The sequence below is a fragment of the Pan troglodytes genome, chromosome 16, assembly GCF_028858775.2.
Source record: "Pan troglodytes isolate AG18354 chromosome 16, NHGRI_mPanTro3-v2.0_pri, whole genome shotgun sequence".
In the NCBI taxonomy this organism is placed as follows: Eukaryota; Metazoa; Chordata; class Mammalia; order Primates; family Hominidae; genus Pan; species Pan troglodytes.
This window is the reverse complement of record NC_072414.2, coordinates 91,138,276-91,165,437: the sequence shown is the minus strand read 5'-3', so window position 1 is coordinate 91,165,437 and position 27,162 is coordinate 91,138,276. Positions and strand designations below refer to the sequence as shown.

Genomic DNA, 27,162 nt, shown 5'->3' with positions numbered 1-27,162 from the left:
TAATATGGCAGGGGTGGGGGGTGGTGGTGCTTATGCCTGTAATCCCGGTACCTTGGGAGGCGAAGACAGGCGGACTGCTAGAGCCCACGAGTTCAAGACCAGTCTGGGCCACATGGTGAAACCCTATCTCTACCAAAAAAATACAAAAAAATTAGCCAGGTGTGGTGGCATGTGTCTCTAGTTCCAGCTGCTCGGGAGAGGTGAAAGGATTGTTTGAGCCTGGGAGGTCGAGGCTGCAATGAGCCAAGAACATTCCACTGCATCCAGCTTGTGCAACAGAGCCAGACCCTGACTAAAAGTTTTAAAAAGAGAGAGAGAGAAAAAAAAGAAAGAACATAGTCTTTGAAAGGTTTTCTAGGGTTCTGCTTACAAACGCAGAGGATAGGCTGAAGGAGAGCTCCTCCTCATCTTTCTTTAGTTTAGGAAAGTCAAAGTCCCAGACAGCTGAATCAGGAGGTTTTTAGATTCATCTACATTGCAAAAGAAAACCCATTTAACCATTAAGGACCTTCAGGCACTGTGCTAGGCCTTGGAAATGTAGCTATGAATACAGCATAACCGATGTGGAAACAGGAAAAACAGTAACTGTAATACAATACGATCACTGCTATTAGAGAGGCTGGTTGAAGGTCTTTTGCTTCACAAATGGGTTCTGGACAATTTGTCCCAGAAAGCAGGAGGAGCGTAATATAAAGTTAAGGTAAGAAAGAGTTCCTGTGGGAGAGGGTAGGGTGGGTTAACATTACTTCCTGCTGGTCTTATTACAATCATCCTGCCCAGTTACAAAAAGGAACCACAATTTCCCTCAAAAGGGTTACAACAATTTACACCCCCACCAGCTACGTATGAGAGCATCTGCTTCCCCATAGGAAGCAAAACATCACGTTTTTAAATTTTTGCCATCCTTATAGGTAAGAAAAGGTATCTTGACATTGTTTTAACTTGCATTTTTCTACTGATGAGTTTGAACATTTCAAAACTATGTCTGAGGGGCATTTATATACATTTTGTAAATTGCCTGTTCAAATATTTTTCTCATTTTTTGATCAGGTTTTTGGTATTTCATCCCTTGTTTTTTAAGAGTCCTTTACGTATCAGGGACATTGGTTCCATGTCTGTGGTTTATGTTATGACTACTTTCTCTCAGTTTGTCAGCTATCATTTAACTTAGCTGATGGTGTATTTTTGTCATGCAAAATTCTGAAAAGTCTTCCAATTTATCTTTTTTTAAATTGCCTCCAGATTTTGAGTCGTAGTTAGAAAACCTCTTCCCTGTGACATCCAAGTTTAAGCAGAATTCACCGATGTTTTCTTCTAGTGTTTACATGGTTTCATTATTCTTTTCCTTTTTTTAACAAATAGAGTCCTAATTTATTTGGAGTCTGTTCTTATATGGCATAAAAAGTACAGCTAATAATTCCTTTTTTCAAATGGTGATTCAGCTGTCTCAGTGTCATTTATGAACTTTTTAGTCCATTTTTACTCCAGTACACCAAAAAAAGATCTCTAAGACTAGAAGATAAAAACAATTATAAAGTGTGCAGATTCCAGAAGAGAATAACCGTGGTGTTAATTGAGCTGAAAATATGTAAAAAATAACAGAGATGAAACCCCAAAGATTCCACAAAAAAAACTAGTAGAACATACAAATGAATTCGCTATAGCTACAGGATACATTTCAACGTATAAAATTCATAGCATTTCTATATACAAATAACAACCTACCAAAGAAAGAAATCAAGAAAACAATCCCATTTGTGATAGTATTTTTAAAAAATATCTAGGAATAAATGTAACTAAGGAGGTAAAAAGATTTGTACACTGAAAACTATAAAAAACTGATGGGAGAAAATGAATAATACACAAATAAATGGAAAGATATCCAGTGTTCATGGATAGGAAGAATTAATACTGTCCAAACTACCCAAAGCAATATACAGATTTAATATAAGGTCTATCAAAATTCCAGTGGCATTCTTCATAAAAGTAGAAAAAAATTTCTAAAATTCATATGGAGCTACAAAAAAAAACAAAACAACAACAACAAAAAAAACCCAAATAGCCAAAGCAATACTGAGACAGAAAAATAAAACTGGAGGCATCTCACTTCCTGATTTAAAATTATTTTACAAAGCTATGGTAACCAAAACACTATGATGCTGGCATAAAAACAGAAACCTAGACCAATGGAACAGAACAGAGAGTCCAGAAATGAATCCAAACATAAATGGGCACCAAGAGGACATAACAGGGAACAGAAAGTGTCTTGAATAGATGGTGCCGGGAACGCTGGATTTCCACATGCAAAAGAATAAAATTGGACCCTTATCTGACACAATACACAAAAATCAACTCAAAATTGATCAAGAAACCTAAATATAGGACCTGAAACCATAAAGCTCCTAGAATAAAACATAGGAGAAAAGCTCCTTGACATTGGACTTGGCAATGATTTTTTCGATATCACACCAAAAGCTCAGGCTACAAAAACAAAAATAAAGGAGACTACATCAAATTAAAAAGCTTCTGCACAGCAAAAAAAACAATTAACAAAACGAAAAGGCAACCTACTGACAGGGAAAAAAAATAACTACAAACCACATAACTGATAAGAGGTTAATATCCAAAATTTATAAAGAACTCATAACTTAATAGCAGAAAAACAACTCAATTAAATAATGGGCAAAGCATCTAAACAGACATTTTTCCAAAGAACATATACAAAAGGCCAACAGGTAGATGAAAAGGTGCTCAACATCACTAATAAAGGAAATGCAAATTAAAACCACTATGAGATTATCACCTCATACCTATAAGGATGGCTATTATAAAAAAGATAAGAGATAACAAATGTTGCTGAGGGTGTGGAGAAGAGGGAACCCTAGTATGTGTTGGTAGGACTGTAGATTGGTGCAGCCATTATGGAAAACAGTATGGAGGTTCCTAAAGAAATTAAAAATAGAACTACCACATGACTCAGCAATCCCTCTCCTGGGTATATATCTAAAGGAGATACACAGTCATCGCCTCATAAAGACATCTGCACTCCCATGTTCACTGCAGCATTATTCACCATATCCAAGATATGGAAACAATGTAAATGCCCACTGATGAATGACTAGATAAAGAAATGTGGTATATATACATAATGGAATATTTTTCAGCCTTAAAAAAGAAAGAGATTTATGCCAAACCTGGATGAATCTGGAAGACATTATACTAAGTGAAATAAGCCAGACATACAAAGAAAAATATTGCACAATCTCACTTATATACAGAGTATTTTTTTAAAAAGAGCTCCATGCCTGTAATCCCAGCACTTTGGGAGGCCAAGGCGGGCAGATCACGAGGTCAGGAGATCAAGACCATCCTGGCTAACACGGTGGAACTGTCTCTACTAAAAATACAAAAAAATTAGCCAGGCATGGTGCGGGCACCTGTAGTCCCAGCTACTCGGGAGGCTGAGGCAAGAGAAGGGCGTGAATCCGGGAGGCGGAGCTTGCAGTGAGCCGAGATAGCACCACTGCACTCCAGCCTGGGTGACAGAGGGAGACTCCATCTAAAAAAAGACAAAAAAAAAAGGGAGCTCACGTACACAAGGAGATTGAAACAGGCGTTATCATGTGGGAAGAAGGTAAGGATGGAAAATAGCAGACATATAGGATGAACAAGTTCAGAGATCTAATGTACAACATGAAGACTATGGTTAATAAACTTGTACTGTATTACAGAATTTTGTTAAATAAATTTTTAGCTGCTCTTGTCATGAAAAACTGTGAGATGATAGATATGTTCATTTGTTTGTCTACAGTAACCACTTTACTATTTATTTGTATCCCATAATATTGTGTTATAAACCTGAAATATACATAATAAAATTTACTTAAATATATATATACACACAAACTTCTTCAATGGAAAATAACACTGAACAGAGGTCATGCAATTTGGAAAGGAAAAATGTGTACCACACATACAGGTTTTTATTTATTTTTTTAATAGGTAATGGTTGTAATGAAAATATTTTTGATGAGTATGCTTCCATTAAAGCTAGAGAAGTAAATTTACAATGAATTCTGGCTTTAGTATAAACAAAATATTTAAACTTAGAATAATGTCAAGTTTTAATACATCTACTTTCAGTTTTTGATATTTTTTCAAGTACTTTAATGCCCTAAAAAAATTAATGTTCTAGAAAAAAATCACAGGAGTGCACATTTTTCCTTTTGCCTTAGGCTTCAAATGTCTCAACACGGCATTGCCAGATCCTGTCTTGATTCAAATTTTTGCTATTTTGTTTACCACGGATTACTCTGCATTAATTTTATTTCTTAAACTATTGTATTAAAATGTAATTTATCATAAAACAAAAGTAAACAAGAGTCACTTAAGGCCAGAAGTTTAAGATCAGCTTGGGAAACAGCAAGATTCTGTCTCTACAAAACAATTAGCTGGGAGTGGTGGCACATGCCTATAGTTCCAGCTGCTCAGGAAGCTGAGGCAGAAAGATCACTTGAGCCCAGGAGTTCCAGGCTGTACTGAGCCACAACTGCACCACTGCACGCTAGCCTGGGTGACAGAGCAAGACCCTGTCTCAAAACACATGAATGAATGAATGAATGAATGAATGAACAAATGACTATTAGCTGGGCATTGTGGCCCATGTCTAGAGTCCCACCTACTCAGGAAGCTGAGGCAGGAGGATCACTTGAGCCCAGTACTTCAAGGCTGCAGTGAGCCATGACTACACCACTGCACTCCAGCCTGGGCAAAAGAGTGAGACCCTGCTAAAAAAAAAATAAAAAGAGAGGCGTTAACCTAGAAGTAAGTCACTGAAGAGAATAATTTGCACACTGTGGGGATAAGAGGACTCATGTGTCTGACTATTCACTTACGAGGCATGTGAGCAGAGTTTCTGTTTGCTCATATGTTAAATGGTGTAACAGTACCTGGTCCCTCAATCTTACCGGTTGCAAGGTCACTGAATGTTTTAAAAAATTGTGATATTTAAATCACCATACAATATGTTTTTTAAGCATCAGCCTAGAGAATTACCAAAATATTGCATACTGTTAACTTAAGTACACATGCATGGACATATCTATTGGTATAAAAGGCAATACATTTATAAAATATAGATGGGAAAACTATAAATACCAGAATCCACTTGCATAAAAAAGGCCTCAACATGGCACTAAGATTTCCTATTTTAAATTTCTTCACTACTTCTCTGGTATACATAAAGAACTCTTACAACTCAATAGAAGAAAAACAATCGATTGAAATATGGACAAAGCATCTAAACAGACATTTTTCCAAAGAACATATATGAAAGGCCAACAGGTAGATGAAAAGGTGCTCAACAAGTCCTACAGCCACAAATAGAAGACTTCAAAGGTACACAGAACACTTTGGAATATTTTTTCAAAATAAAACTGCGTTGATAAAATGCAAATGATCTCTGGTCTCAGATTTGTCTTTCAGAGCCCCTAGGGGGCTCACAGAAAGCAGAAAATACTCTTTACCTGGGTATATGCAATGGTAAGGGGTGTGGCATACTAGTTAAGAGAGCAGAAGCACAGTCTTGGAGTCCGACAACCAGGGTTTGAATCCTTGTTCTATTTACTAAATGTGCGGCTTAGTTTCCTCATCTGTATAATGGGGAAAATAAAGCTGTCCTCAGGTTTAGTGAGAATTGCTAAGAAGGTTTAAAAATTATCAAATAGCATTCTTGGCACATAACCTTCTCCAATATATGGCAGTTACTGTTCTCATTATTAGTAAGTGACATATTTGGAAGTACGGCCTACAGTAGAAGACGGCCAATTAAGAGAGAATTCTCTTTGGCATGCAGCAAATGGTAGTAACACTTTTCTGTACTTTAATTGCACAGAGAAGAGTTGGAGGCAGCGGCCTCTAGAGACAATGATTCATCCCCTCAAACCAAGGGCACAAAATGGGACATGACAGAGGAAGCACCTCTTTTCTCTATACTGCAAAAAGAGCTTATGCAAATTAAATGAGGTGACATGCAAAGATCATACAATACAGTTAAATAAGAGCTGACACTTGCTACTTCTTACATAGTTTAGTCTTCTTTCCCTATGTTAGTTTTATAGGAAAAAATGAGTTGATAATTTAAAAATGCTATTAGGTTCAGATCTTGTCTTAGCTTTTCAATATTCCACATAATTCAGTTTGCACCTCCTGGCTACTCTGAGGAAGGTAATTTTTTATATATGCCCACCATGAAATAGACTATTTTATGTTAAAGCGGAAAGAAAATCAGTATCTGCTATGTTCAGATGTATTATACATTAGCCAGCATAATGCCTCATGGACATGAGTATGTAATACAGACACTTAAACTTTCCAAATACACAATCTGATATAGAGTGGGGAATGGCAGTACTGAAATTAGACAATGCAGTGGGTGCTGGAGTCAGAACTGAGTCTGAATCCTGCTTCCTCACTTACTAACTGCTTCCTGACATGAAGGGAAATGAAATGTTCTGAGCCTGCTTCCTCCAGTGCAATAAGGGGTAAGAGTACCTTTCTCACAGACCTGTTATGAAGATTAAACAACGTATATAGTGCTCAGCTTTATTCCTGGCAAAATAATTGGTACTCGATACATCTTAGTCTTTTACCTCCCGCTTCTGAATACAAAGAGGAGATCACAAAACAGTGTGGGATGATGAAGAGAACCAGCAGGATGATGAAGAGAACCAGGCAGCTCTGCTGTTTTAGTTGGCACAGCACAGCCTGGTGGGGAGGCCAGGACACCGCAGCGCCGGGCAAGGTCACAGGCTGTAAAGGCGACGCTGTGATGGCCTCTTGAGAGCGTGATCCTGGCCAGAAGGCAGTCGGCTGGCAAAAACCCCCAAGCACAATGGAATGGCATTCGTAATCATTATGAGGCTGAAATACGAACATGTACTTCATGAAAAGGCTTTGAGATGTTTCTTATATTCTTAAGACAAAAAACCCTTCACTCAATAATTAACTTTGGAAGAGATCACTCATGTACTAACCACTGGGGCGGTTTGTTTTCTTCCTTTAGTTAATATTAATGCACCGATACCTTACAATAGATACATCACGCAATAATATTTTTAAAGTTCCTGTGCAAAATTGCTCAGTACGTAAAATCTATAAAGCAAGGAAGCTGTCCGTCATACAGATGCTACAGCCACAAAGAACTTTTTCATGTGGCTTTTTAAAGTACTGTATTGTGTCCAAAATATTTCCTTTTTTTCTTCCAAACTCACAGATCAAAGTTTCTGACTTAGAAATTAGCAAAATCTAGGAGTCCTGCACAAACTCCAATTCTGTTTGTTTGTTTGCTTATAACCTCAAGGCTCTGGCATACACAGTCCACATGGCTGAAAATGGAACAAAAAGCTCCTGTGTATTCAGGCTACTGCCCTTTTAACCATACTGTAAAAGCAAGCATGGAATGACAGCACAGGAGAGGACAGAACAGGATCTGTGTTTACTTCATGCTGACCAGTATGAAACTCATTTATTTTATCAAAAGGTGAATGGTATATTCTCATCAACAAAATGATGGGGCAAAAGAAACAACAACATCAAAGCAATCAATCAAAATAAATTATTTGGAATGCTCTATCAATGTTAAACCAATTATCATAGTTCAATAAATCAGAGATATTATTAGTCATAATTACAATGCTTTAAATACTATAAAATGTGGGCTTCTTAGTAATAAATTCAGAATAATTTACAGTGTATTCCAAAATAATTCTTAAAATGAATTTAAATTACCTACATGATGCTTTTTACAAAGAGAACCCTTCAACCACTTTCTCAGAGTAATAAATTTTTAAGTGCTAGCTTCTTTAAATACACACAAACACACAGACTCCATGAACTCTCTTACAAAGTCACTGCCTTTCTATTCACCTTTTACAAAATAAGACTTCACAGTGAATTATAATTTAATAAGATAACTTTACACATGGTAGATCATCAACTGTTAAATTAAAATAAATAGATTTTAATGAATTTGAATGACTGCAGGCTTCCTTTGCTGTGGGTTTAAATATTCATGCTGCAGCATCTCTATTTCTCTTGCACACTTCAGGTAACAAAGAGATCACAAGGAATGGGCTGGGCACTGTGCCCAATGCTTGGGGTCCAAACATGAAGACACACAGTTCCTACACTTCCTTACAGTCTAGTTACAGAGTAAAACAGTTCATATTGACTGTATGCTTATGTGGTATTTGTAAGTGATACGTGTTTTATGGATCTTATTCTCACAATCGTGCTCTCTTTTACTGAGACTTCAATAACCTTCCGAAGTCCAAGATTCCACAGCTATCAAGTGGTAGAGCTGGGATTGAAAGACGCATCTGCCTGTTTCACCATGACGGAAGTTAGACAGCCTCCCCCAACACATCATTCTGATACAAGCAGGGCACTCCCATGCAGGCCAGGGAGTGGTACTACCTAGCAGGATTCCCCGGGGGCTAAGGGTGAGAGAGCTGGTTCTTGCCCAAGGCATCCAGGTGTAGTATCAGAGTGGGGTCTTGAAGCAGACATTGCCAAAGAGATAAGTGAGGAACAAAGTTTCTCTTTGCTTGCTTTAAAGGTCTAGAAAACTGGTGAGCTAGTTCTAATTTACAGATTTATGGCAGAAATACCAAGAATTCCTTCAGAGAAGATCCTAGAGAAGGAAACAGGCTGACTGTCCAGTATGGACTTGGAAAATACAACACTGCCATGGCTGCTTGTATGAAGAGCAAAATGTCTTCACTGCACTGTGCCCTGAACTGCTTGCTCAGCTGCACTATGTTCCTGTTTTTCTGGTTTGTTTGGAACTTAAGAACTTTACTGAAAGCTATGACTGATGAAGACTCCAGATTCTTGCTTTTAAGTCAATTCATAACATCTTCCAGACTTCACTAGTACTGCACATTTTTGTCACTATTTAAAAAGCTGTGAGTTCTAGAATGAGAACAACAAAAAACTCTCCTGGTAAACATTCTGCTCATGGTGCTAGCCCTCATACTGCTATTTTTCTAAACTTCACATTGTGCCCTAAGAATGAACATTTCTTTTTCTCTTAATTGATATTTGGGAGAACAGGGCTCACTTTCTTCACATTAATCATGTCCCACCCCCTAAATCCTACTCCAAAACTTAGAGAAAAATACAAATTTGTTCATTTAAAGCTCACCTAATCTAGGTGCACTTTTCTCTTCATACATTAGCATAGTAAGTCAACATCTGGCCGGTGCTGCAGAAGCCACATGAAATAATCCTGTTAGCTTCCTAGGAAAACCTAACACAAGAGCAAAACCCTTATGCAATGAAAGAAAAACAAAGCACTGTCAGAAGACAGCAGAACAGGCCGGGCGCGGTGGCTCACGCCTGTAATCCCAGCACTTTGGGAGGCTGAGCCAGGTGGATCACCTGAGGTCAGGAGTTCGAGACCAGCCTGGCCAACACGGTGAAATCCCCGTCTCTATTAAAAATACAAAAATTAGCCAGCCATGGTAGTGTGCGCCTATAATCCCAGCTACTCAGGAGGCTGAGGCAGGAGAATCACTTGAACCCGGGAGGTGGAGGTTGTAGTGAGCCCAGATCACGCCACTGCACTCCAGCCTGGGTGACAGAGCGAGACTCCATCTCAAAAAAAAAAAAAAAAAAAAAAAGACAGTAGAATAGGATCAGATGAGTAAGCAGAACAAGGATAAAGAAGAGTTTTCGTTACAAATACTTACAAAAAGACAGAGCTCAAAAAGAAGCATTGCACATCCATTTCCTTGACAAAATTTGCATTCCAGAGCTCTAACTTTTCTTGTGAAACAAGATCTGTATGGATTTTTGTTAACAGACTAATTCTCTCATTTCTTCCCACTACTAGATTTTGAACCTTGTTTTCAAGACTTTCTCTTCTCTGTTTTCATTAGATAGAGACCTGCCCAACAATTACTATAGAACATCATTTTGTCACATGTTTGGGCCCCCTTTTTGAAAGCAGCTATCACACCTTCCATACCTTCTGCTCAAACACAGAACTCACTCCAACTTCTGGGACTTTTTGTCCATACTAGAATGAAGTTCTTTACTGAAATTTACTTAAGGCCACAAATTCTGCAAATTAGTCCCATTAAATAATGACATCAAGGCCATAGTTCTTCAAACTGCAGATGAAATACATTCACAGTTCAGTACAGTACAGTTTACACTCATCTCCAAGTCTGAGATTAGGAAATTATTAACTGGTTTCCAACTCGTTTCAATACTTGATTGAAGTTTAAATAGTTTTACTGTGTGGACTTTTTTATTAAAAAATAGTAAACAGCAATTCTTTTCCTGACTTTCTAAGCAAATACAGAGAAAGTAGGAACAAGAGGCAATAGAAAAAACAAGTACAGTTAACAGATTTGTGCCTTTTATATGCCATTTACAAAAAGAGAAGGGATTTCAGCATGTGCTTTGAAAATGCCTAGGAGCTAGTTTCTAAAACTGCACCATTACTTGCTATATGTTTTTTCTACGTAAGGCATCCAATTCCTACAAACAAATACAAGTGTACTACCACTACAAAAGACTGGAATGTTCTCCTGTTATGTGATAAAGGGCCAGCTTTATACCCTTATCAAAGTCACAGTGTGTGATCTGGAGGAGTGGTAGAATCACGCTAAAACATGACTCTCTGCACTCACGTGCTTGCTTGTCCACTAAAATTCTTCTATAAACAATTTGAGGTTAATGCAGAGGTACATTTATTTTTAAAAATCTATTTATATTTGATATTTTTCAAACATCATTTCATTATGTAGCACAAGTCCTTGACACACAGAATAACTCTTCCCAAGAAAATAAACACTACTAGAATCTCCAAGAGATAATTCTGGGGCTGGTTTAGAAACCCAGTTAATTTTCCCTAGTAGAAAGTTATTATCTACTAGCTGTTGGGCTTACTACACGGTGGTTTATGCACAAGCTGTTCTGTAAATCTCAATGTCCTGTGCTAAACGTTCCTGATTACAAATTCAATCGCTTTTTTTTTTTTCTCACTCTGTTGCTCAGGCTGGAGTGCAGTGGTGCGATCTCGGCTCACTGCAACCTCCCGGGTTCAAGCGATTTTGGGGCCTCAGCCTCACCAGTAGCTGGGATTGCAAGTGCCTGCCACCACACCCAGCTAATTTTTGTATTTTTAGTAGAGACAGGGTTTCACCATCTTGGCCAGGCTGGTCTAGAACTCCTGACCTCAAGTGATCCACCCGCCTCAGTCTCCCAAAGTGTTGGGATTACAGGCGTGAGCCACGGTTCCCAGCCCAATCACTGTTTTTTTTAAGTTAACATTGAATAAGAATTCCATCGCTAAAGTGGATACAACTTTTGTTTTCTTGTTTTCTTAAACTACAGAAGTTACTGGCATTGAGTGTGGCTGACGTGGCATTTCCTGGGAGCTAACTAAAGGATGCTCTTCCATAGTCAATTTGTGAACGGAACACAATCCTTATATCTATTATTCAACACTGAATAAGTTGTAAACACGCCTGGATAATTGGACTTATTAATTATGCAATGAAAACCAGAAGCACATGGTTAAAAAGCCTTAGAGAAAAAAATCATTTTCTTTATATCTCCTTACACTTTCAGAAGCCAAGAAATGAGTTGCAGTTCTCTGAGTTATTTAGTTAACAGAGCTGTATTGAATCAAAAGCAAATATTCATGTCTCGAGGCCTCTATTAAATTTCATAGCACTAGGCTCAAGTGACTGCTTTCTCTCCTCCTTGCTGATAGTCACCACTGTGAACAAAGCTTCTATCTGTAGAATCTTCTGTCATTCAGTTGTGATGGCATAGTAATAATAGGAACATCCTTTTCTTCCGGTGCATCTTTTCATCTTAAGAAGAACATAGTCAAAGAGTCTTAGTGGTTTCAACAGTATTACAAGTGACTTAAGGAAACATACTCAAAGACTGTTAATGGGTTACACAGTATTATAAGTGATTTAAGTCATCCTTACAGGTGGTGTCTCCAGTTACCTTTTGAAGAGGCTATAATCTTACATTTCTCTAAGAAGCCACTTAAAAACTTTTCTCCTAAGTCACACTTCTTTGGCAAGAAATTGAATTCATTAAGTGGCTCCCCAAAGTAAGATTCCCACCTCCCATCATAGGGAGCGATATCACAGCATTCATTTCATAAAACTTTTAAGTTCCTGTATTATGCTTATAGAATCAAGGCTCTTAGAACACAGGAGCCTTCTAATATTTGAAAACCTTAGGGGTACACGTGAGTGTGTGCCTGTGTGTATGTGCAGAGTATTTCCAAACTACTGTAAAGAGGTACCCCTATTTGCTAAGTTTCTAAGAACAGTTCAGTTCTCTAAAAAAAGGCAGTGCCAGAGGCTGCATGCTTTGTTTGACTCTCTCCCAGATAGTTCTTAGCATTAGATGGCTTTGGTTTTTCAGAAAACGGTTCATGGAAAGGTTTTAAGTGTATAAATTTAATTGTTTTCTTCCTAAACACGGAACTGAATTCAATTTCCACACCGATCTTCATGATGGCAAAAAATACCCCCAGAAACAGAAAGACAAGACTGAGGAGACTGTGGCTATTTTGGTCAGCTTCAGTTTCTTCATCTCCGTGGATTATCCTGTCTCCAGTCTCCTGAAGCCTTCCTTGAGTGACCTCACACAGAGCTCTCCAGCTGTCTCCTCCATTTCTTACAAAGAATATCCAGTATACCAGATGTAGCAAGGCCACCGGGGCTTGCATTTGCTCCCTGATCCTTTCCTCCTGCTGTTTTCAAAGAATGCAGTTTTAGACCAGGGCAGAGCACTGCTTCAGGTAGCCTGCTTCTTTTATACTGGATAATCTTCATCATCATCATCATCCTCTTGCTTGTATGCTTTTCTTAAGTAAAGTAAAACCTACTCACAGGCCCATGTTCTGCCAGGGCTGTAAGCCTTGTGAGCCAGGATGGTGCCCAGAGCCTTGTGGAAGCTGCTTTCTATCCTGGGCTATCCGCAGCCCGACTTGGGAGTTGTGGTTACTTCAACTGCCATAAGGCATCCTCCTCAAAGTGCAGAGCAGACCCTCTTGCCTCTAAAGTTCTTTGACACCACATTCACAAATTCACAAACAAAAGCTGCTCCTGACACAGAGGCAAGGCTTTGGAGTGACAAGAAACCTAGAGACAGAAGAAGCTACTCTGTAATAATTCAACTCAGCACTGAAGATTGTGTACCAAAGAAGAGATGCCCACCTCCTTAGCCACACCGGCCATTAGCATGGTGCATGCAGAAAATGCCCTAGTAAATAACTGAGAGTGCCAAGGCAGAAGAGCAGCCTAGCTATGTGTATGTAGCACTGAGTTCTCTACCCAACAACCATTTCTATCACCTTGCACCAGCCACTGCAAGTCAGGTCCTCTGTTGCTGCAAGCATTCAGCATGACACACAGCGTCACTCCCCAGGACCCCAAACATTACAGTGGTCAGCTTCCTATGGGAATGGCTTCTCTCTATTCTCCCAACAACACTGCCACCTTGGCACATACTCAGCTTTTGTCACTGCTGAAAGAAAGGCAGGAATGAGTGGCCAATGACTAGCGGAATGAGGAGCCAGGGCTAAGGAGCTATACTGAGGGAGGGAGAATAGGCAAAGGTGAAGGGCACAGAAACCAGCTGCAGCAAACAAAAGTCATTCGACTTAAGGAGTTCAATTGTATGCAGGAGTCTAGGCAGAGCTAGGGCTCTAGAACCAGATGGCATTCTGGTAAGAGCACATCTGAGTATCAGACAAGAGAACAGGGCTGTGGATCAGACTCTGGCAGGCTCAATGTAGCCAGTAGTTGTATGAATGGTTCACAGCTGAGACAAAGAATATGTAATGGAATAACCAAGACAAGAGAAAAACAAGTTATTAGGAGCACACCTCCAAATTAAGGAACCAGGAGTTCTGCTAAAGTTGCAGGGGCCGGGCAATGGAAGAAGAGTTACTACTAGCACCAAGACAGACCTAGATAACAGGTCTCAGGCCTAGGCTTTTATAAGATTTCTGTTGATGCAGAAGCTACTGACGCTAGGCCAGATGGAAACAAGTAATCGGGAGCACCCGGTTGGCGTACGGAGTGGGTAGGTGAGAGAAAGCACTAGCCTCTAGCAGGTCATCTTGCTAAGTGAATAGAGAGAGAGATTGAATGAGGCCAACGAGAGTGTCAATAGGAGTATCTTGAGCCCAAAATGGCAGAGCCAAACTTTGACACTGGAAATGGCCACACAACAACTAAAAGATGCTCAATATGGTTCAGCCCTATTCCCAAATAAGGGCCCCCTGTAGAGAGACCATGTCTGAAATATGGAGACAGCATGTCAATGTGGCAAGAATGGAGGTTTAGAATCAGACAAGTCTGAAACTCAATTCTGTCTCTTACTAGCTGTGACTCTGGCAGGTTACTTAACTTCTGTGAGCCTCAATTTCCTTATCTATAAAATTAGGTTGCCAATAACTTTTATAATAATAGATTTTGTCATAAGGTTTTGTAATAACTAAATTAGTGAGCATATGTACAGCAATTAAACAGAGTACCTGGCCGAAGACTCGGTGCTCAATAAATGGTAGCTATTATTATTCTTACAAATAGTCATAGTAGTATACATAATACCATTATTGCACATGGAAACACTCCTTTTTACATATATTGTCTGTAGTAACAACAACATTATGAATAGTAGTATAGGCGACCCCAGACTTAACAACCTAATCTGTTTCTGGTAACGTCTGAAAGTCAAGCCACAGTAAGTTAAAGGCTGCTTATAATGAAATTTGCAACTTTACTCTGAACTCTGGTGTTATGCCAGTAAGTTGCATTTCATGCCACACAAATCAAACCATCACATCCTTTATCTCCCTCCTTCCTTCTCTCCTTGCCTTCCCTCATGTATTGCCAGCACTGACTGCAACATCCCGGCAATCACTTGGAAGGGAGTTGGCACTGGTGTAGGTCACATTTCCATCTCCATTAGGAAGTGGTAAATACAAGTTTAGGTACTTACTACAAGCAGAGGGGGTGAATGTGAGGGGGGTAAAAAAAAAATTTTAGAGACAGGGTATTGGTATGTTGCCCAGGCTGGAGTGCAGTGGCTATTCTCAGGCACAGTCATAGCTCACTGCATCCTTAAACTCCTGGGCTCAAGTGATCCTTCCACTTCAGCCTCCTGGGTAGCTGGGACTACAGGTATGCATCACCATGCCTGGCTCAAGAATAAAAATTTTTTAAGTCAGATATGGTAATCTACAAGTTGTATCTTCTCATTTGAGAATCATCTACATTTGTACAGTGCTTTATAATTCTTATACATAAACTATCATATTCAACTTCAAAATAACGATAAAGGAAGCAGGATAAATATGATCTCTGGCTCACAGAAAATAAAATTTATGAAGCTCAGAGAGGTTCTGGTGACTTACTCCAGGTCACACACTGTGAAATGGTGGAATCAGGCTATAAGCTGGATCTCTAGATTTGTAAATTGGTGCCTGCCCACCATAATCGGTCTATGACCTGTGGGGTTAGTGCAGCAGGTACATTTATTTTTTAAATTCTATTTATATTTGATATTTTTCTCACTTGAAAGAAGCTCTGATTTCTTAGAAATGTAGCCTGCTTCTGAAACGGCCTCATTTCATTTTGTTAATTTTATAAATACAAAATTTAATTATATTTATGGAAAAATAATCTCCTCAAATTTGATTATTATTTCCATTGATTTTAATATATCCATTATTTTAAAGTTACCTTGAACATATTAAATTGAAAATAATATGTGCATTGTATTATGTTGGAAAATATTTCCTTTAGGGACTAGTAAATTATTCACTTTACTACCCTCAGAGATAAATTATAAAAATGCTTTTATGAGTAAAATCATATGATGCTTATTGTGACAGTTTAAGGTTCAAAGTGGCCTCATATTTTAATTTTTTTAAATGGCACTTTTGTTTCTTACAAGTTAACAAAATTATTCAGCTATCTATAAAATAAATGTACTGTTTTATTCAAGGCCTATGTACTTTGACATATAATATGTCAAAATGGGTCAGCTACAGAACTCTACAGTGGATAATATATTATTTTTTAGCCAGGCTGACATTTCTAGCTCAGCAGGAAGTTCAGCCAATTTTAAGGTCTTTAAAGTTTTATAATCTGGTTATCTGGCAATATTAATTATTGCCCAATATTGGGTATAAGATACCCAATACCAATTTTTCTAGGGAGAAGTTAACATCTAAGCCAATACTTAACACCAGTAGCTAGCTATCTTTTCATATTGTTCAATACCTTACACACACACACACACACACACACACACACTCTTTAATTCCTTTCTCTGAGGAAATCATCTCATATATTTTATCCCTAAACACAGTTTTAGCACAGATTTCTTTTTTAAAGTATAAAATCCCTCACTGAAATAAATTCCATTTGTTAACTAGGACTGTGCTTTGTTCACTGCAAAAACAAACTTAGAGAAGCAGTCGTCAAGATAAACAGAAGGAAGGAAACTAATTGGTTCTAGTCAAAGAAACAAAGGCTTTCCATCTTATTCTTTGGCTGCTTTACTTTAAACACAATCACTTACCAAGTGGCAAAAATGCAAGACGGTTTCCAGCCATGGAGAGCTCATTGAGGCTGGGCAGCTGGCAGAGATGGCGCGGCACATACCATAGACGATTTCGGTCCACAGTGAGGTACTGCAGAGAAAGGCACATGTGAAGCCTCTCGGGTAAAGTTAGCAAACGATTGGTAGAAATGTCTAGTGTCTGCAGCTCCTTCAAATCGCCAACCTCTACAACCAAAATCAAAATTAGGATAAATTGCATCCTTATGAACTGAAATAAACAAAATGAATCAATATTATAACAGTTTAACCAAATGAAATCAGTAGCTGCGACTATTTCCATAAACATGAATGCTGAAGTGCAGGATTTTTGGTGAAAATGCAAATAATCCAAGCTAGGTGAGTGTCTTTAAATTACCCTGCCAACATTTCTTAAATGGAGAAAAGGGCTGGGTAGCATGGAGAAAAAAAGAGACACAAAGTGGTGAGTCTGAACCAGAAGTCTGTCACTATGGCTTCTGCATCTTGATGAGTCAAGTTTGTTGCCAGGGTGAGAAAAGAACAATTACAGTCATTTCAAGGAACCTGGTTTTTGCCACTTGTGTGATTTTACCATCCATCTAAGAAGAAAATAGGAGATTTATGAATAATAGCAATGAAGTAAGTGCAACTTGTTCATATGAGTTAAACAGATTTCTGGAGTAGAAATTAGAATGTCTTTTGGAAATTTTCACCATGGTAAAGATTGTAACAATAAAATGAGATACAGTTAACTAACATTTTTAGATATCGTTTAGGCATGTGGCACCTTTTAAAAAACCCAAAGTATACATACCCTATAAAGACTTACTTTAATTCCCAAATTAAATACTTCCATTTACTCCAAAATTCCCTCATCATTGATGTCTACAGTTGTCATCTCTTCCATGGAGAGTACAATTAGGTCCTTTTCATACATCAAATCACTTAAGACTTGAGTGAAGATTAGGAAGTTCCTTACAAGGAACTTAGTCCTTCTCAGGGAAAATCACCATTTTAGGGGAAGGACATTTACTGTTTCCCAGGTCAGCACATTACACTGAAGACCTACAGTCAGCACTGTGCAGGACAAGCCTACTTTCACATCATGGAGACTGAGACGTTGAAGACCACTGTGATACCATCTCTTCCCTTCTCTCATCCTGTCCCTGTTCCCGAGTCATTCCTCCGAGGTTAAGGTCTCCCAGGCTCTACCACTTGACAGTACCCCTCTGTGCACATTCCAGTTTGTACAACACTTGGATTAGTATTAGCAATGTCTTCTCTACTGGGTAAGAGTCTTCTGCCGTCTTGGATGCTCAATTAAACAGATTAGTTTTTCTCATTGCTACAGACCAGGTGGTGGTAAACTATGGCTCATAGGCCAAATCTAACCCATGGCCTGCTCTTGTCCTGCCTGCAAGCTGAAACTGGTTTTTTACATTTTTAAAGGATGGTAAACAACAATAAAAACAAAGAACATGTGACAGAGAACATATGTGGCCTGCAACACCTAAAAATATTTACTACCTGGCCATTTACAGAAAAGGTTTGCTGATCTTTGCTATAGACTTTTTGTTAGTAGGAGGATTTAAAATAATTATTTTACTTTATAAAAGTAATACAAGTCCAAAATACCCTAACTTGTAGTTATTTTTCTAATATTTACGAATTTGTGCTAGGAAGTTCATACATTACTGCTCAATTTCCTCAATACTGAACAAAATATACATCTGCAGTGGAGCGGGCAGGTAGGATTCAGCATACAGCCTGTGACTCTGAAAGGGAGTTTTCTACTTGAACTTAACTGGTGCACAGGAGAGTCAATTTCACGCTTGGCTCCACTGGCATAGTACTCCACCTTGCTAAGCCTGTCTATCTCTTTCACAAAACAAAAATGCTTCTGATTTTGGGGGTGTGGGGATAAAACATGAGGAAGAATCATCGTGTTTTATGTCATAAGAAGAAATACAAAGAAAAAAGAAAAAGAACTAAATTTAAAAATCAAAAAATGACTACGTGGGAGAGAAGAGTAACCAATCCCAGACATACCACAGCCCGTGTCAAGACAATGATGAGACAAGGCCTCTGCCATTGAGAAGCATATCACACACAACCGACAAGGTGCAAGAGGACCTCAGAGAAGGTTATGTGAAGGCTTGGAGAAACTCTTCCAAAATTTACTGGAGATGGGAATTTGAATAAGGCACAAAGAAAACGCATAAAGCATTACCAGCAGGGCATGGGGTGGGGTTAAAACCATGAGGACAAGCATGGAGGTGAAAAACTAAATACAGCTTGCACAATGGGCTCTTTGGGGACCAACAAATGACAGAGACACCAATGGGAGAAGAGCAGAAAATAAATTCAATAGAGAGACAGAGAGCTTGGCGGAGACAGAAATGATAATAAATATTGGGTAGAGGAGCCTGGACTTGCTATTGTGAGAATATGACATCTCCTGAAGATTCTTAAAGGATGAAAGGATGTTTTTTGGAAAGGCTAGACAGGCAAATATGCAGAAAGCAATGATATAGAAAGAGATCCTAGGCTGACAAAACAAGTAGGCATTTGACTAGGACAGAGGCAGTGCAACAGAATTTGAAGACAAATTCCACAGGTACTTTTAACAAAAGCATGAGGTAGGTTTGATCGGATATGGAAAATAATAAAATAGGAAAAAGTCAAGGACAGGCACAAGCTTCTAGACTATTACACTCTAAGTGTGCTGATGCCAATGCTAAAAATTTATTTTTATAGAAAAACAATTAAAATGTCATCAATACCTCTGAATTGCATTATTTGCAAACCATCTACCTAAAGGTATTTGAAAAAAATCCATCAAAATTTACATGGCAGCAAGTAAAATAAATGATTTTGAACATATTTCAAAAATAATTAAATGTGCAAAAAGTGTTTTTACATGGCTGCAAAAATTACTAAGGCTTGCACCTTTTTTTGCGTTATTGTAAAATGGGGCAACAATGTGTGATTATGAATTTAAATTTTGATGAGAAATATTAAAGACTTAAGAAGCTTGATAAAGACCAAGTAGGATAAACACAAAGAGACCCACACCTATACACATCATAATCAAACTATAAAAGACAAAGATACATAAAAAATCTTGAAAGCATCAATAGAAAAATGACTCATGATGTTCAGAGGAAACAAGAAGATAACTAAAAATATATAGTTAAAAAAAGTCAGCACAGTAATTGAAATTGCACACTAAAAATATTTATCTAACATGAAAAAAGGCAATAAAAGGAGAGGTATGGGGAAAAAATACAAGATATGTAGACTACACATGGCAAAATGGTTGATGTATTAATAAACACAATCATATCAATAATTACATTAGATGTGAACAGACTAAATAACCCACTCAAATGGGAAGGCTGTCAACTGCATAAAAAACAATACGCTATCCATAAGAAATACAGTTTAGATTCAAAGGCACAAATAGGTTGAAAAGTAAAAGGATGGGAAAAATACATACCATGCAAAAAGTAACATAAGAGAGAGCAGCTATATTCATATCAGAAAAAAACAGACAAGAAATGCTATAAGAGGCAAAGATGAATATTTCATAATAGTAAAATGGATAATACTTTAGAAAAATAAGTCAACTATAAATATATAGACATCTAACGAGAGCCTAACATTATATAAAGCAAAAAACTGACAGAACTGGAAGGGAAAGCAGACATTTCAACATGATAGATGGAGAGTTTAATACATTACTCTCAATAAAAATAAAACAACTAAACAGAAAACCACTAAGAATATAGAAAACTTAAAACTACACAATCAACCAAATGGGCTTGGGCCACAATCCTAAAAGACACACTCCTGACAACCATAATGCCAAATGTTGAAATCCTGAAAGATCCAAAATCAATAAAGTGTAAAATTTGAATGAAAATCACAATCCTGAAAGATCAATATTATCCCAAAAGTATAATTCTCGAAAGAATTTTTAAAAATTCCTTTTTAAAAAAAGACATGTATTTATTTTATAAAGAGGGTTTATTTTAGAAACATAAAAACCTAACAATACTTGATAGGTCACTTTACGCAATAAAATAGGCAATAAACATACATATTTTTTGCAAGCATAAACACTCAGATATATTAATCATAGGTGCATGGGTATAATAGTTACAAGCAGAAAAACCATATTCATAAGGAAATATGTCAAAAAGAAAAATGCATACATGCATACCACTATGGTTGGTGACCATGTGCAGCCAGCTTTATAACTGCAGTCAGCTGCATGAAATACCATGATGAACAACCTAAGTCTTCTGACGAGATCAATGAAAAACTATGATGGGTCAACCACTGAATATGCAGTTATCCATATCCAAAGAGCAAAGATTTCAAGAAATTTTATCTTTCACATATGCAGATGTACAAAATGGACATCTCTTCATTTACTGAGGAAGTTTCAACCTCTTCCACACATGCCCAATGCTTATACCCAAAGTTAACATTGTAATAATGTAATTTTATGGACTCAAATTTATAAAAATACACACAATAAATTAGAACTCTCGAAATTTTTACACAATTTATACCTCCAGTGTTGGAAATTATGCAAAGATGGAATGCTCAGCATAACAAAGTGGCACTATGAGTGAAGGGGCAGAAGTTGTACACCACTGAAACATTTGGCAGGGGAGATTTCTTGTATTTTTTACTTGCATTTTCACTTCTATGATCTTCAAAACTCTCTCCACTTATATTTGGAGGGTGGTTGTGTTCTACAAATTTTTGAACTGTATGCTGTCTATTTGAAAGTCTGGTTATTGCTTTACCATTATAATTAAGTGATTTTCTGTATTCACAGCACCAATTATATTTTAAAATTTATCTTTTACCATTAAGTAGCCTCATACACTTAATTTATCACAGCGTTTTTGCAAGAGAACAATTTCACTGATCTCTTCCATTGTGTTAAAAGGAAAATGGCAAAAAGGAATGATACTTGGCTTCCCCAATACCAAATCTGTATTAGAGTTTTTCAAAGAGACAGAACCAATAAGATATGTATACAGATATATGAGAAGGGATTTATTACGGGAATCAGTTCATGTATGAGAAGTCCCATGACAGACTGTCTGCAAGCTGGAACGCTGGGATATCTACAGTGTGGCTCAGTCCCAATCTGAAGGCCTCAGAACTAAGGATGCCAATGATGCAACTCTCAGTTTGAGATCAAAAGCCTCAGGACCCGGCGGGCTGCTGGTGTAAATCCTGGAGCCCAAAAGATGTCAAACCTGGAATTTTAACGTCTAAGGCAGCAGGAGAAAAGGCTGTCCCTTCTCTGAGACAGAGACCAATTCGCCTTCAGTATTTGTCCTCTCTGGCCTACTAGATAGTGCCCACCAGTAATGAGGGTAGATTTTCCCTACCTAGTCGACTCAGACTCATGTGCTAGTCTCCTCTGGAAACTACCTCACAGACTCACCCAAAATAATGCTTTATCAAGTTTCTAGGTATTTCTTAATTCAGTCAAGTTGACACCTAAAATTAAGGCCACGAGTCCACTCCTTGTCAACCTGGCACTCATGTGTCTCCCTAAACCATACCTAATTTCCAAATAAAGACAATAACAAGGTAATAGTTCCACCTAACATGATGCAACTCTCCTGGTAAAACCAAAATGTACTAAAACTCCTTCCCTAGAATTCGGCTTTCAGGATTTCAACATTCAGGATTTTGATCTTTCACAATTGTGACTTTTAGAATTTTATATGTTAGGAGTTCTGATCTTTAGGAAACTCGATCTTTCAACATTTGGGGTTCTCACATTCAGGATTGTATCTTTCAGGATTATGATCAGCACTGCAAACAAACTGACCTAATTTGACATCTAGGAAGAACACTACAGCAGAATACACACATTCTTTTCAAGTGCACATGGTATATTCTCCAGGACAGACCACATGCTAGACTATTAAGTCTCACATTTAAAAGAATTTAAATCATACAAAGTATGTTCTCTGACCAAAAGGTAACTAAATTAGAAATCAACAACAGAAAGAAATCTAGGAAATCCCTGTATTTGGAAATTAAACAACACACTTCTAAATAACCCATAATAATAAAATAAATCAGAAGGAAACTTTGAAAATATTTTTGCCAAATAGAAACAACCAACACAAGATATCAAAATGCATAGAATGTAGCCAAGGAAATGATTAGTGGGAGATTTAAAGCTTTGAATGCCTATATTAGAAAAGAAAGTTCTGAAATCCATTTCCTAAGCTTCCACCTTTAGAAAAAAGAAAAAGTAAAAACTAAAATAAAAATAAGCAGAAAATAATAAAAATTAGAGTAGATATCAATGAAATAGAAATTGGAAAAGCAACAGAAAAAAAAGTCAATGAAAACAAAAGTTAGTTCTTTAAAAAGACAACAAAATTGACAAACCTTTAGCTAGACTAACCAAAGCAAATAAATACATACACAGAAAAGGAAAACTGACTTCAATTAGGAAAACTAGGAACAAAAGATGAAATATCACTATTAACTTTACAGAAATTAAAACGATTAAAAGGACATACTATAAAATGAACAAATTTATTTCAACCAATTAGCAATTTAAATAAACATATTTCTAAAAAGATACAAATTACCAAATTCAAGAAGTCATTAAAAATCTAAATAGATGTATCACAAGTTAAAAAACTGAATTAGTAGCCTGGCACAGTGGCTCACGCCTGTAATCCCAGCATTTTGGGAGGTGGGTGGATCACTTGAGGTCAGGTGATTGAGACCAGCCTGGCCAACATGGTGAAATCTCATCTCTATTAAAAATACAAAAACTAGCTGGGTGTGGTGGTGCACGCCTGTAATCCCAGCTACTCGGGAGGCTAAGGCAGGAGAATCGCTTCAACCCGGGGGGTGGAGGTTGCCATGAGCCGAGATCGTGCCACTGCACTCCAGCCTAGGCAACAGAGCAAGACTCTTGTCTCAAAAAAAATAAAAAACAAAACAAAACTGAATACGTAATTTTAAATCTTTAAATCCTCCCATAAGAAAAGACCAGGTCCAGATGGCTTTTCTATTCTAACAAATATTTCAATTCTATTATATATTTAAGGAGGAAATAATATCAATTGTTCACAAACTGTCTCAGAAAACAGGAGGAAAAACTTTCCAACTCATTCTATGAACATTACCCTGATACTAACACCATACAAAAACATCATAAGAAATCTACAGACCAATATCCCTCATGAACATAAGTGCAAAAGTCCTTAACAAAATATTAGCAAATGAAAGCCAGCAACACTTAAAATGATTATTTATCATGAACAAGTAGGTCTGAGATGTTTCTGAGTGTACATTTTTTTAAAAGGTGGGAAAGAGAATCTACAAAAGCAGTAAAAAAAATACTGGCAGGCATCATGGACCAGAAATTGTGAGAAATTACTAGGTGATAGAAAAGAACAGAAATTAAATTAAATACAGAAATACCACAAAAAAGTCAGCAGCATCAATAAAGTGGTCAAAGCCTCGCTAGCCACCATCCACCCAAGCTAACTCAGTAGCCTGGTTCTTTCCACAAAGTTGAATAGTAACTTAGCTGTTTACTTGGCTCTTGCTTGCTTTGCCCCAGGACATGACCTTTTAAAGGGCAGGGACTGTCTTGCCTATCTTTGCAGTAACATGTCTTAGCTCTGTGCCTGGAACACAGGAGGCACCATTATCTCTTTGCTGAAAGAATAAACTAGAATGTGATTAGCATGCTGTAAAATGGTATCTGGACCCTAATGGGGGTCTGAAGATAATTTTCCAGGTAAGAAAGTATACCTTTTAAAACCTTTTAATCATTTTATTTTTAAAAAAGCAAAGAACATACCCTTATTTTATTGATATTTTATGAACTGGGTAATGACCAAATCTGGGAACACCACTGTAACTTATACCCTCTATAGAATAGAGAGAAATACAGAACAAAGGTAGGTGAGGGCCCCATAAGAGGCCACACTCCAAAATCCATACTGAATCTGTTAGCCTCTCCGAGACCTCTACTGTTGACACCAAGCTCAGCCTATTACCATCTCTTGCCTGAACTCAACCAATAAGCCTTCCCATTGGCCTTCTTCTTCTATTCTCACCCCTTCCAATCTATTTTCTACACAGAAGCCAAAGTGATATTAAAATATACGTCAGATCATGGTCCTTCCCTGCCCCAAACTCTGCCCTGGCTTTCTGCTGCACATCAATAAAATCTCTAACACCGTCTTACTAGTAACATGGTCTCCAGATCAGCCCTGGCCCACCTCTCTTCCCCACAAGTGGGTCTGATGCTAGAAATGTAAGGTTGGTTCAACACCTGAAAAATCAATGTAATATACATGTTCATGGAATGAGAATAAAGCATTTCACAAAATCTAAAATCCACTCATGATAACTACTCTCAACAAACTAGGAACAAAAGGCAACTCCTTCAACCAATAAGGGGCATCTACAAAACACCTCTAGCTGAGAACGTATGGAACACTGCGTTAATGGTGACAGGCTGAGTGCATTCCCCTTAAATCCCCCTTGTGCCTACAAGGCAAGGAGGCTGAGTGTTTCCATTGGTACCCAACAATATACTGGAGATTCTAGCAAAGGCCGGAAGGCAAAAACTGAACAAACAAAAAGCAACAAGAATGGAAGAGAAGAAGTAAAACTTTATTTACAGATAAAATGATCCTTAGTAGAAAATACTAATTAAGGGATCCACAAAAACTGTTAGAACTAATAAACAAGTTTTAAAGGGTTGCTAGATACAAGATCAATATTAGAAAATCAATTGCATTTCTATACATCAGGAAAAAACAATTCCAAAATTAAATTAAGAAAATAATTCCATTCACAACAGCACCAAAAAAAATTATATACTTGGTAATAAACTGAACAAAAGTAGTACAAAACTTATATGCTACAAACTGCAAAATACTGTTGAGAGAAATTAAAGAAGATCTAAATAAACAGAACGATATTTCATGTTTATAGATTTGAAGACAACACTGGTGAGATGGCACACTCCCCAAACTGATCTGCAGATTCAACACAATCCCTATCAAAATCCCAGGAGGCTTTTTTGGGTAGAAATTGACAGACTGATTTTAAATATTTATTGCTGTGTCATGCTGAAATTAATGTTGTATTACCGACATAGAGTTACAATGCATTCTTTTTGGAATCCTGGTAGAATCCTACTCTTTTCACACCACTCCCAATCCTTTCTACCCCTTCCCTGGGAGCAAACATAAGTCTGTACACCTTATTTCCTTAGTGTCTCTAACTTTACAGTTGTTTGCATTGTTTACTTTTGTGCTAAATACACAATACCTTGAAACTTTTCAGCTACTTATAGAGTATTCTGAAAATGATTTTATTATTGCCACATAGTAATTACTTAGATTAGGCACAAAAATAACATTATGGTGTCAATTTCAAAAGAAAAACACAGTAAGTCCCCTTTAAATCATAGTTCTGTGCTGATGCACAATGACCTAACCTGAAATTTAAATGGGAATGGGAAGGAAGCCACCCACTCCACACCAAGCTAGTGACCACAGAGAGTCAATAACAGACATGATATTTTTAAGCACTTGCTTTTTCCGGTACCACTAAAAATAGCTCTAAGTTGAGCTCCAGAGCACACTGGGTTGAGAACATACAGAAATCCCCCTCTATCCGCGGTTTAGCTTTCTGAGGTTTCAGTTACCCACAGTCAATTGCAGTCTGAAAATATTAAATGGAAAATTCCAAAAATTAACCATTCGTAAGTTTTAAATTTCATGCCATTTTGAGTAGCATGATGAAATCTCATTCTATGAATCATCCCTTAGTCCGGTGTATCCACCCTGTCTACCCTCCTCGCCCATTAGTCACTTAGTCATTTAGGGTATTAGATCAAGAAAATGTAGTGTATATAAGGTTGAGTGCTAGTTGAGGTTTTAGGCACCCACTGGGGGTCTTGGAACATACTCCCACAGATAATAGGGGACTACTGTACAAACAAATAAAAGACAACATTTCAATGACAAATTTCATTTGGTGTACAGTAAGTCTTCCTTTTCATATCCATTTTCTTTCTCTTGAGCTGTGGAATGCACATACTCTGGTACGTACAAATAGGTTCAAACCATAATCCTGTTACTTATTGGCTATGCAACTTTGGGTTATTTACTCAACTATTTAGATCATCGAATCGCTGTTCAAGAAAAAAGAGTAACACCTAACTCAGGAGATTAATAGTGATTAAAATATCCCATATAATTCAATAATAATAACAGAAAAGTTAGTATTTATTTCTAACTTTTCAGTTCATACTACAAAATATTCTAAATGTAAACTCAATATAAATACTTCTGTAATTGATGAAGTTTTTTATTATGAAAATAACTGCAAACACAAACATGTTTGTTAACTCTAACACAGAGAAAAGGGCTCTTTATTGGGAGATAGATGACTTTCAGAAACTGTGAAGCACTATCTTCCTTGGACAATTAA

The 27,162-nt window shown here is 37.5% G+C and overlaps 1 protein-coding gene across 19 annotated transcripts in view; it reads right to left on the bottom strand.

Moving 5' to 3' along the window:
- Positions 1-27,162, bottom strand: part of LRRC28 (leucine rich repeat containing 28) — a 136,688-nt gene that overhangs the window by 37,095 nt on the left and 72,431 nt on the right. For 17 of the 19 annotated variants that reach the window (XR_010151816.1, XM_063795435.1, XM_063795438.1 and 14 more), the window contains one exon: positions 16,639-16,845. The exons of the other annotated variants lie outside the window; for them this stretch is intronic. Coding sequence is in view for 16 of the 17 variants with exons in the window: in XM_063795435.1 (XP_063651505.1) it covers positions 16,639-16,845 (207 nt within the window). In the remaining variant the exon portion in view is untranslated. The remainder of the gene's footprint in view (positions 1-16,638; positions 16,846-27,162) is intronic. 19 annotated transcript variants of the gene reach the window in all.